Source organism: Halictus rubicundus, chromosome 9, assembly GCF_050948215.1.
Source record: "Halictus rubicundus isolate RS-2024b chromosome 9, iyHalRubi1_principal, whole genome shotgun sequence".
NCBI lineage: Eukaryota > Metazoa > Arthropoda > Insecta > Hymenoptera > Halictidae > Halictus > Halictus rubicundus.
This window is the reverse complement of record NC_135157.1, coordinates 13,494,834-13,507,664: the sequence shown is the minus strand read 5'-3', so window position 1 is coordinate 13,507,664 and position 12,831 is coordinate 13,494,834. Positions and strand designations below refer to the sequence as shown.

Genomic DNA, 12,831 nt, shown 5'->3' with positions numbered 1-12,831 from the left:
AATAGGTGCTCTTCCAGGATTAGACCCTTCTTTTACTCCTTGCCAAACAGTTCCGTCTACAGCAGTTTCGATTACCTCTTCCTCATTCTCACTATCGGAACTAACTAAAAATCTCCTTCTCTTTCGCCCTTTTCGTCCGGCGATTTTAAGTCGAAAATCGTGAAAAATGGCAATTTTTCCACTTTTATGCTCCACTTTTAAAGGCGATTCAATTATGTTGGAGTATATAGGAAATTCTAATCGAAATTTTAAAAACGGTCATTTGACCGGTCGCGGTAGGAATAGTGTTAAAATGATTTATTCAAATAGATCAACTTTTATGGGAAATTCAGCGACAGTCCTTCCAAAATCGAAAATCAACGGTTGAGAACTTCTCGATAAATTGTTCGACAGCGATTTCATTGATAATCCCACAAATTTTTGGAGTTTGTACATAGAACGTAATAGCTTCTTCGGAGATTGTTATTTAGAAAAAAAAGCTACCGAGTTTCTTTTAAAAAACCGATTATTAGACTTCCGGTCGGTTAAATAAGTTTTCCAATTTGAATATTACTAGAGCTATTTTCATTTACAGAGAAGGTTCGATGTCACGGTTATTTACGCACATTTTCCAAAGCAATAAAGTAACAATGATTTCGCTGCATATAATGTGTCGAGCGGTATTTTATCAAATTCCTTCATAGTAGACATTGTAACTGAATAAGCGGTTATATGATTAATACCTTTGAAAGAACAAAGAAAGTGAATCATAAGGTGTATGGGAGATCACAAACGCGTACGCTTTTATTATAATACTGATGGTTACACTATAAAGCTACTGCTACAGCGTATAATTTTATAAAAATATGTAATAATTTAAATATGCAATTATTAATACATCGACATTTACGTTTTCTTGTGAAGGTGTGAGAATTAGTTTTTCATCATTTTCGAAGACCTTTCAACGTTTTTTTCTGTATTTTCACTGCTATGGTCAACATCGGTATTCGTGTTTTTTCTTTTAGCTGACTCTGCAGTCCCCTTCCTCAGCCACGAAGCCATAAATGTGTTAGGGTTACTTTTTTTCTCTTCTCTGTGCGTAATAGAATTAGTAAATCAATAGTCTGGTATGTCACTTCACAGGATTAACAGTTTATAATTCCATCAGTGAAACATTAATTGCACAGTATTATAAAAATATATACATACCCAACCTTTATCTCTTTTCTACAATCTTTATTTTTATTTGTCACATTGTTTACAAGAGTTGATACTGTATGCCAACTTAAGTCACCTTCTGATATTGTTAATTTGCGTAATTTGTCAGTAGCTTCGGCTAATGATAGCTCCTCGTTTAACCAAACCTGAAAACATCAAATAGATTGTAGAAATGTTTTGTGTAATTAATCTCCATGCAGGAATACTGTTTACTCTAAAAAAAGTCTCTTAAAATACAGACATATCCTATTCATGGTAACTGACTCAATTGCTTACACGCATATCATCTTCTGTTTTTAAAAACACAGGTATACGATGGTGTAACCATGAAAAGACATCATTAGACTCTGTTGTAACTATTGTACAACTGTATATTATTTTACCCTAAAACACAATATTGTCAATTTCTATATCAGGGCATGCGAACCAAATAATTTTAGGAAGCAACATCTACCTCTCCAGTTTTGAATTTACCAAATATTCCTGCCATTTTCAAAACATTGACTCCCTCCCAACCATCTATCTCTGACCACTGGTCCTTCCATGTTGCAGGATCATCTACTTTAATTCTGTCTCTCTGAGCAGCATAAATGTAGTATGGTTGCTTAGGCTTGTTCTTTGTCTTTTCTCCTTTCCATTCATAATAACCTTCACAAACTACAATGCATCTTTGTCCTCGACTGAGCGACGGTGCATACAATTTAGAATTGTGAAGGTTCTCTAGGCGAGCATTATGCGTTGATAAGGAATTCTTCCTGTAATCACCCTGACAAATTTACATGCAACGATTAAAATATCTTTCTTGTTTACAAATTAACAAGAATTATAAAAAGACAGGCTATAACGCATTGTTATCTCGTGTTGCGATATGATAACCGTTCTATGTGTTTACATCTGTCGAACGCTTTTTGCGTCAATGCGTTTGTTTGCGGTTTAAACGAAACCACGTGAGCGCGCCCCCACCGAGCATGCGTTTAGCCTAACCTTGTTTGTATACACTGACCTCGTGCCAGGGCGGAATCATGCTCCACATCATAGCGCAAAGTACCATTTCGTCTTTTTGTCCGAAATGTGATCCTGCGACGAGACACGGCAAAACGTCCTTCGGTCCGATATTATACGATGGTACGTATTCGACGTCACTTTTGGTCCAGGCTGTGACACGTCGTTTGCCGGTGCCATCCTTATAGTCACAAGCTCGGCCCACATTATCCGGATCCAGAGAACTATAAAATGATTGTCAAATTTTCATTGCCGCTTGTAAAGTTCGCGTGTCATTACTTAGTTACTGAAATTACGTGACATAATTACTCACCAAGCTGCTCGACCACACATGTTTCTCGCGCCACGAAAACGCTCCAATAAAACAGCTCCACCTACGTTGCATCTGACATGGCGGGAATTTATGAATACAAACTTAAGGTTCATCGATATACAAAACGAGAAATAAAGTAAGAAATTATTCCATTTGTCAGTCAAATCATGATATAATCTAAAAAAAATTATTTTCGTGTGCAGATAAATTTATGTACAACAATATCTAATCAAATGGAGGATTCAAACAGAGGTCTCTTATAGAGGCGAAACTCTAGTCGGGACTCCGTCCGGGTAATCTTCTCAACAACTTTATCCCCACCTCTTATAATGTCACCACCCAAAGCCATTGTAAAATGGCTAACAAAGTGTATTTGTTCTAATTTTAATTGTAAAACTCCTTACCATCGCAAGCATTGTCACTGTTGGCCGAAGAATCGTTTGCCTACCAATATCTGGCGCGCTCACGAACTATATTCGAAGTGTATATTTTATAGAAAGCGGTACTTGAAAAATATAAACCATCTTATAAAGTTTTTATTAGATTTTACTTAGAAAATTACTATTATCGCATCACGTAATTAAAGATCCTTGAACATTTATGTTTTTACTTCCATCTGCTTCCATGGAACATAACTCGGGTCGCGCATGAGCACTGGAAAATTGCTTCTCAAAATACATCGGAGTTTCGCATCTGGTCAAATAATCTATACGTAGTTCGTATAATGATGATGATAAGTATTAGTAAAAGTAAAGTACATACATATATACAAGTCGTTACCTCTATCTGTCAGATTGACAGTGAAAGTATGTTGTACTCGTGTTCTTTAAAATATTAGGACCGATATATCTTTCAACATGTTTGAAAGTGGCAATAATGTCTGTTAAAGAAATATGATGCTTGCATACCGCTTATCCCATCGCAAATCTTATTTCGAAGTTGTTCAAGTTTCTTCTAGCTGTAATCGTTAACGATAAATTTACATTTTAACCCAGTGTCTTCCATCATGACTTCGTAGTAAGTGTTTTCGTAAAATAATTGTTATCTAGAAAAGAACATGTTTTACTTTGGTATCGTGGTGCCTGTAATTTATGCAACACATAATCGCTTATCGCGCGTATCATAGATGACTCGCGTCTACCTACGCATTTAAACGACTATGTAACTGCATTATGTGTTTGTTCACTTCCATATTTTTCAGAAGTAAAAATATCTATTCGAAACTAATCGAAATATACATGTAATTATTAGTAACAGGAACGTACCAGGTGTATCAGGAAACGGTTTCAATTGCTGGACACAGAGGACCAATATGCACGACGATTCTGCCATCACAAAAATGCAACACCAGTTTTGGGTGACAAAGCAGACACTGTCGCGAAAGTTAGGAAAGAAGGAAGACGATTGTATAGTGGCATCTGATGCGGAGCTAGATGCTAAGTTGGAATTGTTCCGTAGTATACAAGAATCTTGCTCTTATTTGCAAAGAGTCATTGACAAATATCAAGAAAGATTATGCAGTGAGTTTAAATAAAAACAAACACGATACTTATAAGATATGTATACTGGATACAAACAGTACGTTAATTTGTATTATTTTTCATAGATCTTGCACAAGAAGAGAACGCGATGGGAAGGTTCCTCAAAGATGCTGGTAAACAAGATAAAACGAGAGCTGGCAAAATGATGTCAGCAGTTGGAAAATCATTGTCTTATTCGAGTCAGCAAAGACTTGCTCTAAGAGCTCCATTAGGTCGATTGTATCAAGAAGTAGAAACTTTTAGACAGAGAGCTATCGAAGACACATTGCAGAACGTTCAAGCAATGGAAAAAGCTCGTACAGAGTACAGAGCAGCACTGTTATGGATGAAAAATGTCTCTCAGGAATTAGATCCGGATACAACAAAACAATTGGAAAAGTTTCGCAAAGTACAAACACGTGTCAGACTGTATGTACTATGTACTATTTATATCGATTTTACTATACATTTAAATACACTTATATTTACTATACCTGTCTGAATACAGGGGCAAGGTGGCATTTGATAACTTAGCCTTAGATTGTCTTCAAAAAGTAGATCTTCTAGCAGCTGCAAGATGCAATATGTTCAGTCATGCTTTAGTTTTATACCAAAGCACACTTTTAAATTTTACCAAAAAATCGGCGCAAGCATACTCAACGATTGCAACCAGTTTCAAAGGATATCAGCGATATGATTTTATGGTTGTAAGAGAACTTGCTGAAACATCTACAAAATTAGCTCAAGAAACTGGTGGAGATGATGACCCTGATGACAAAGACAAGTAAGTTGTAAGTAGAGGTGTGGAGAACCCAAAAATCACGTCCCGATCCCGAATAAAATTCTCGACCTGTCTTGAATCGACATTTTTGGATTCTCGCACAGCTCTAGTTGTAAGTTTAGAAAAATGGAGAATATTAATAACTGGCTCATAACATTTGTTTTACCATAGATTACCCTTCTTTGATATGGATTATCATGATAGCATAGAAGAAGCGGAAGAAGTGAAACCAGCCACAGACAATACAAATGACAACAATAAACAAGATGAGAAACTATTGGACATTGAGTATGATACAAAAGATATACTCAAATTAGATGGATTAGATACGAGTCCCAGTTCTTCGAAAAATGGAATTGTTCAGTTAGATTCTAATACAGAGCATAAAGAGGATCTCCACGAACTTTTCGACAGTTTGATTTTAGACAACAACGTGTCACGTAAAAATGAACAATCAGCTAATAATACACAAGAAGAAAATCATTTGAAACTACAAAAAAGTTTGGAGGAACAAAATCTGGGATTGGACATATTTGATAAATCTGATATGAATTTCAGTACGAATCTGAGTACTTTGTCCTCTTTAGAATCACAAGACCAGGGAGAACAATCGTTGCAATCTCTTACATCTGAGAATTTGGCTCTCTTGAAGGATATACTCGGTGACAAACCAAACATTGGTAACGAATGGGATGCAATAGCCACCGACACATTTTTACCGCCCAATATTTTAAAGCAAAGCTTAGGTGATGCAGCGATGGGCATAGGACAAAAAACCATGCCTACTAACAACACAGATGACAAAGTAAGTAAAGATTAATGGTATGAATTATTAAATAATGATTTTGTTTCGTTTTATTATAATCTTAACATTTAGAAGAACAATATTTTATTTTACAAAACAATTGGTTTTGTGGAAAAACAATTTGTATTATTTCCTTTTGTTGCAGAAGAAAAATAAGACTGGAAAACAAAAAGGAAATTCCTGGTTGGATTTGTTCGCTGAACTGGATCCATTGGCTAATAATCCAATGGAAAAGCTTTCGAGTGATAGTAACGCATCTGCTTAATTTTAAAAAAAGCGCTTACATTCTATTACCATGATACATGAATAGTTGCATTCTGCAGCAACAATCGGAAGAGACGATGATTTTATTTTTATCAAACAAGATGATAATACTAGGAGCATTATATCACTCCGTACATTTACATTAATATTTCGTACTTATTATTTGAAACTTAACATTCCTGGTGTGTTAGATTTAATGAGGATAGTAAGAAAGAAAAAGTACGTTGTTAAGAATCAAAAGTATTTCAATTTCATCAGTATGTTTTCAAGCTGTGTACCAAAGATGTAAAATCTGATAGTCTGTAAAAGTGTGCTAGTCAAATACTTCTTTTAAATACATTACAAATATTGTTTCACAATAAGAAATAGAGTTATCAACTTTCCTACTTATATTTATAATAAAATATAGTCGTTGAAGTTAAAAGTATATATCTTACAAATATTCGTAATTTGTTATTACTTCACGATTCGAATCTTTCGTCGTACAATCACTTTTAATATCATTGTCATTATCGGACGACTCATGTTTTGAAACTTTGTGAAGCAATTAATTATATGTGCTACATACATTTTTGTTCTTTTTAAATATGTATACAGAAACGTTCACTTTCTTGTTTAAATTAAAATGAAAACAATACATACAATATAAACAGATTACATCGTCGAGAGATTATCGTTTTTGTATTTTTTTTTTTTCTATATAAATATAAAATGCTTATGCATTAACAAAGTACAGGATCACAGAGTTAACACCAAAATATAATTGTATTCAAGTATAAAAGAACTCTAAATCAAAACCTAATTTGCGTCGGTAACGTGTTTTTTTTTTTTGCAGTTTAGGCATCATAGAATTGTGCCATGCAAGTTCTGACCCTGAAACGAAAACAATCAGAAATCGTTAAATTGTAACGAGACCTATCGAAACAATCAATCTGCAATCATATTTGAACACCTTTTAATAAATGAAAGAAAAGAACAAATTGAAAACTGAATGATTGTCTTTTAGTCTTACTTATCAAATAATTGAAGTTCCTTGGTATGCCGCAATTGTTGTAAAATACGATAAAAGCCTAATTCCCTTAAACGTGCTTGCCGCTGCGCAGCTCCAGGTTCCTCCTTCCAGACTAGGTTGCACACACACAGCACAGCTGCGACTTGCAGCTTTATATTGTTATGCATCTAAACATTAATATCAAAATAACTATAAACTGCTACTGTTGTTTCGATTATAACTAGCATTCAATTATAATTTTGTAAGAAAGTATTTTAGTCTAGAACTGGGGTCTCAAACTCGAAACATAAAATACCTCTACCAATTGCTCTCGATACATGGAAACCGAAACAAATAACAAACAATTGCTTCGTTACCCATTAGTTGTCTTTCTCAACAGTTCACGAACCTTCCTCGTGCATAAACGTGGTCATTTGCATTAACTATTTAATATTTGTTTGTGAATATGTAATAAAGTAAATGATTACATCAATTTTATATCAACATCTGACCGTATTCTAAATATGTAATTAATTAATACTTGAATAAAATATGTATGCACCATAATAAAAGATGTGTATCATTTTTAGTACTGTGCTTGATTCCTTATTGCAAGTTCAGATTTGATTAAAACATAAGTGGACGTGTATATAAAAGTTCGATAGTAAAAGGTTTTCTAGACTAAAATACTGACTAATGAAAATCACAGAAATTACGAAAACGATGTTAATGATTGAAAATAAAAGCTTAAAAATGGTAAAAAAAAAAAAGGTTTTCAGCACACCATATAATCCATAAGTTTTTTAAGCACATCTTCATTGGCCATAATGTGATCCTTCGCACGGTTACCGTCAGCCACATTCGCCAAAATACAGAGTGCTTGTTCTTTTACATCCGGTGGATGTCTCGGGTCTTCCAGGACCAATATAACAGCTTGCATTACATGCGCAGCATGTTCACCCATTATACGGTCAATGTGAGCGCTTGTGGAAAGTAAATTTCGTAACAGACCCAGTGTTTTCATTAAAATTGGTATGTCTTGGTCAGCCAAAAGGCAAAAGATTTGATCGGTACCCAAGCATGACAAGATTTGTAACTTTACTTGTTGTTCAGCTTGGAAAGCCACATTCATCAATGCCCAAATTCCATTTAATCGTAAAGCTGGCGTACACCGTTTCGTTAGTGAGCATAGTAATTCTATCCCGCCGGATTCGAGAATTGGTTCTTTGCTTGGACTAAATTCCAATAATAAGTTACATAAAGTACTCGAGGCAACGGTTAACAAATCAATTTCACTTTCGCCTCTACCTGTACGATACAATTACGTTAATTATTAATTGTACAGTATACGGTTACGTTAATGAATCATTAGAATATGAAAATTATTTAATCGTAATCTGAAAATTGTATATCTCATGTCTCATTAAAAATACAAAAACTAGAGGTGTGTGGGAAGAGTTCTCGAAAATCTCTGGACTCGACCCGTCTCAACCATCGGATACCTGACATTTTCGGGTTCTCGCACACCTCTGACAAAAACATATGTGATATACAGTTTTTGTTTTGGGATAATTAATGAAGGCAGTATCATATTTTACCCTCTAATCCCTTGTCTGCTCCGTGTAACAACTGCATAAGCGGTCTCCAGACTGCATGGTCTTGGAAACTTGTTCGTAACTGTTGAACACTTCTAGACAGTGAATGCAGGCATCTAACCGCTGCTAAACGTACATGACCTCCAGGATCTTGAAGACCTGACACTACTTGTTCCATAAGATTCTCCTTCTCTATGATACGCTTTCGAATATCTTCGTCATTTGCACTAAGAGACGCGAATGCCCTGAAAGCAGCTTGTCTCATGTCTTGCGTCAAGGTTGCATCCTGTACCTAAAAATGTAAACAACGTCGAAGGCATAATAGCGATACATTCGTAACGTATTGGACTTACATGAGGATGAGGTCGTAACAGCTCGGCGAGCGTAGGAATTAAATGGTTACTAATAGAAGCTAAACGTTGTAACTCGGTATTGACTTCAGTCAGGAAAGCTAATGTCTCTGCAGCAGCTACCCTTTCGCGTGGTGGACGATCTCGGTAGCAAAGTCTCACCAAACAGGGTAAAGCACGATAAATAATTCTGGGATCTTTGTACAATAGAACTCCTGTTCTATGCATGTACGTGACGCATCTTGCAGCTTCGAGCTGAATCAACGAACTTTTCTCACGGCCCATTAATTGTCCTAGCGCTACAGGTACGTGTCTACCTTGTATCGTGTTACTGGTAGACGCGGAGGCAACCATAACGCACACCCTGTAATTTTTGTAACACATGTTTGCTAGGCATGCCAAAGCTGATAATTGCACATCAGGTAATGGAGAATCCAATTGCATTGCTAATATTCCTACTGCTCCCCCTTCTGACAACGCGTTTTGTTCTTCTGTTGTCTGAGTAAAAAGAATATGAATTATTATTCGAAATTGTTAGACAATTTTGGATTGTTTACCTTGTTGCTACCTCTTTACCTTGCATGCTGTTGTTAGAATTGTTGCTACGCAAATTTGAGAAGTTACAGATCTATTTGCTAACAAGACTAATCTGGGCACCAGTGCAGGATCTTGATATATCGAATGAACTGGTGCTGCTGGATGTTGAAATACTGTACGTAAACATCGTAAACACGCTTCGAGTAACAGGTCTGTTACTTTCGGCTTTCCTTCTGGAGCTGTTTCTGAGGCAGGTGTAGATAATAGCACCTGAAAAAGCAATGGCACTACACCAAGATCTATAAGTGCCAATACATGCTGATCCGTTCCTTTGGCCAAAGAACCCAACGTCACTGCAGATTCTAGTCTTATACGATCTTCGATGGTGCCCGATGAATCTCCAAGTAGTTGCAATAACCTAGGTACTACTCCTTGAGCAATCACAGAACCCTTTTGTCTATTGCTACCAATGACAGAGTTTTTGAGACATCTGTAAAATGCACAAATACAAATAAAACTAAGCGTACACAGGGAACACAGATAACAAATGTTATAATTAAAGAGGCTAGTTATAACTGAAAGTAATGATATTAATACTGGATGTAGATAAGAGTAATGTCTATTGTTTAAAAGCAAAACATATATATGTATATGTTTTAAAAAATTGATACAACAGCAAGATTTGATGACAAACAATGAAACATATTATATTTAACGTATCCATGTAATATTACACCCACATTTCACTTATTATATGCGTATAATACAGTTTATTTTACGAATAAAGTTCTCGAAGATAGAAACAATTTAAAACGGTGTCAATAGTTTCACAGCTTTGAAGGGCTACAGTCAATTGCCTAAAAAAAAGAAAATATTGTAGAAAATAAGAGAAAGTACATCAGTCGACGTTGGGCTGATCATATATATTCAGAATATATATTCTAATAAAAGAATAGCCATTACTTTTATACATATCAAAGAAATAAAAGCTTCTATCAGACAAGCGTAGAGGTTAAGTAGAATTTTCACTCACATAATAGCTTCCAAACATTTCTGAGGATCTGGCGAATACAGTTCATCGATGTAACTTCTGGAGCTCTCCACATCCTGTCATACAATCAGACAGTCACTTATCTTTTAGAATTTCATAACAGAAACGAGAAAACCAGTTTAGAGTGTCAAAAGCAGAAGGAAACCGGTAACACCTACGCTTCCCCGATGTCGTACGCTTACCATGAACGGCTGCATCACCGAGACCATACTTTCTTCCTTTCGCTTTTACATAAAGGAATCACAACGTTCACTCACAAAAACCTGAATCAATTCACCGATCACCACGAGGAATCGTCAAAACGAGTTCGTTTGTTACGTGAACGCTCACTGTTTCATCTGGCACAATTTACGTTCCGAAAAAAGTTTTCACCAACCTTAGGGTTGCCACCATCATGCGACTATCAAACTACCTAGGGCTTAGGGTTTAATTATTTCAAGAGTGATTTTAAAATATGAACATACACAAATGTACATAACATATGTACTATGTATTTGAGAAAGTTATGCGTATGCAGTTAATTTGCATTTCAATTTTTGCAACTACAAGTTTTTTCAACTTGCGCATCATAGTAACCTTTGTGCAACTATTGGCGACATTGAATATTGTAAATGGCGCGCAGTTGTTGAAGAATAAGGTTTGGAAGACCGGTGAACCTATAATTACGATTAATAAACTTTATACTTTGCACGGAATTCTGTAAAGATAATTACGTCGACTTAAGAATCAATCAAATGATCATGGAATCGCTGGACGAATATTTAGAAACTGTAGCTGGATATATATTCGATAATGACAAGCTGGTAAACTCGTTTTCTTAATGTTTATTTTATTTGTACATTTTATTCATAAATTACTATAATTATTTTCTATTAACTTGTCCTTTGGTTCCTTTTATAATAAGAAATTTCATTTTCAAACTTCAGGTAACGTACAAATGGTTGAGTAAAGAGCTAGAAGTTCACGTGAACATTGCCAAGCTGATTTTATGGGAATTCTGGCAACGAAAGAAGGATGAGAAGACTTTCGACTGTACTTACTTATTGATGGGTATTTTGAAGGAGGATGGCATACGCGTTGAAGTCGTAAAGGAGAAAGATTTAGAATCAGCAAAAGACAAGTTTACTAGAGTTATATCTGAACATATTTATAGTCTTCAGAGAGTACTTCCCGATATACAGACACTGGGACTTGCTGAGAATGGAGATGTTAAATACAGTGGAATTAAGTGTCTTGAAAACAATGAACGTAGTGCTGAAGAAATGCACGCTATACGTTGGGGTGCTGCTGCAACAGAAATATCATCAGTACCTCACGAAGAAACGTCTGCAGCTAAGTCCATTAAAGAAAAAGAAGAAAAAAGTTCAGAGAAAAAGTCAGATGACATAAAGAAAAGTGATCAACAGAAAGGTTTTAGTAGTCTTTTTGGAAAAGCCATTAATAAGCAGAAGAGCCCACCCTCAACGTCATTTTCAAGCTCGGAGAAAGCTAATTCTTCCAAGCAGACAAAACAATCGCCTAAAAAAGAAACATCCAAGTCATCAAAAAAGAGTACGCAGAAAGGTGGACTCAGTAGTTTTCTACAGCAAGGTAAAAACCAAGTAAAACCTACAAATTCAGCATCCTCAGAAACTGAGAAAGCTACAAATTCTGCAGTAAAAGAAACTGAGAAAGCTACAAATTCTACAGTAAAAGAAACTGAGAAAGCTATAAATTCTACAGTAAAAGAAACTGAGAAAGCTAAAAATTCTGCAATAAAAGAAACTGAAAAGACTACAAATTCTGCAGTAAAAGAAACTCTGAAGGAGAAAGTTACCTCTGAAGCTAAAAGTAACCAAAACAAAAATACACGTGGGAAAAAGCGCAATAGGAGTAAGGAAATCAGTACTGCTGTTAAAAGACGGAAACGTATTGCTATACAAAGTGATTCCAGTGAATCTGGATCATCTGGTGAGGAGGAAGAAATTCCACCTTCTCCTTCCCCAGAAAAAGTTTCACATGTAAGGATACGTTCTCCATCCCCTCCTAAAGTCAAGCACGAGGGTGGAAAACGTAAGGTTTTAAAAATGGTAGATAAAACATTCGAGGAGGATGGATTCCTTGTTACGAAAAAGGTGCATGTTTATGAAAGTTGTTCAGAGGAAGAACCAGAAGTAACAGAACCAAAGAAATCAGTGACACCTGAATCTCATCCTGAACCGAAAGGGAAGAAGAACACAAAACAAACAACTCTAATGAACTTTTTTAAGAAATCATGAGAAATATATTATCATTTTCTATAGCTCCAAGCAGAAATATCATCACAGTTATATTTTACAGTACTCTTAGGCAATGTGTACAATATAAATAAAGTTTGTGATTTCACTAATGAACTACATATAATTATCTTGAGTTTAAGATTATCAACTGAATCTAAAAAGTAGAT

At 35.5% G+C, this 12,831-nt stretch overlaps 4 protein-coding genes across 4 annotated transcripts; 2 read left to right on the top strand and 2 right to left on the bottom strand.

Annotated features, from left to right (window-relative positions):
* Nucleotides 1-762: 762 nt before the first annotated feature.
* LOC143357277 (abasic site processing protein HMCES-like) lies at nt 763-2,821 on the bottom strand. The gene is made up of 6 exons (XM_076793652.1): nt 2,513-2,821; nt 2,201-2,423; nt 1,652-1,963; nt 1,474-1,581; nt 1,189-1,343; nt 763-1,072 (listed from the first exon to the last, which is right to left on the bottom strand). The coding sequence occupies exons 1-6, from the start codon at nt 2,623-2,625 to the stop codon at nt 913-915; spliced, it is 1,071 nt and encodes a 356-aa protein (XP_076649767.1). The 5' UTR covers nt 2,626-2,821; the 3' UTR covers nt 763-912.
* Nucleotides 2,822-3,042: 221 nt separating this feature from the next.
* Nucleotides 3,043-6,874, top strand: Ica69 (islet cell autoantigen 1-like protein). Its single transcript, XM_076793648.1, has 6 exons — nt 3,043-3,529; nt 3,764-4,032; nt 4,119-4,461; nt 4,541-4,816; nt 4,985-5,618; nt 5,764-6,874. The coding sequence occupies exons 1-6, from the start codon at nt 3,519-3,521 to the stop codon at nt 5,881-5,883; spliced, it is 1,653 nt and encodes a 550-aa protein (XP_076649763.1). The 5' UTR covers nt 3,043-3,518; the 3' UTR covers nt 5,884-6,874.
* LOC143357273 (armadillo repeat-containing protein 8) lies at nt 6,613-10,795 on the bottom strand. Its single transcript, XM_076793647.1, has 8 exons — nt 10,589-10,795; nt 10,389-10,462; nt 9,395-9,845; nt 8,822-9,316; nt 8,472-8,760; nt 7,658-8,181; nt 6,895-7,061; nt 6,613-6,755 (listed from the first exon to the last, which is right to left on the bottom strand). The coding sequence occupies exons 1-8, from the start codon at nt 10,613-10,615 to the stop codon at nt 6,719-6,721; spliced, it is 2,064 nt and encodes a 687-aa protein (XP_076649762.1). The 5' UTR covers nt 10,616-10,795; the 3' UTR covers nt 6,613-6,718.
* A 198-nt stretch (nt 10,796-10,993) lies between these two features.
* On the top strand, nt 10,994-12,774 carry LOC143357276 (uncharacterized). The gene is made up of 2 exons (XM_076793651.1): nt 10,994-11,209; nt 11,333-12,774. Exons 1-2 carry the CDS (start codon nt 11,141-11,143, stop codon nt 12,662-12,664), a joined length of 1,401 nt encoding a protein of 466 aa, XP_076649766.1. The 5' UTR covers nt 10,994-11,140; the 3' UTR covers nt 12,665-12,774.
* The last annotated feature ends 57 nt before the right edge of the window (nt 12,775-12,831 follow it).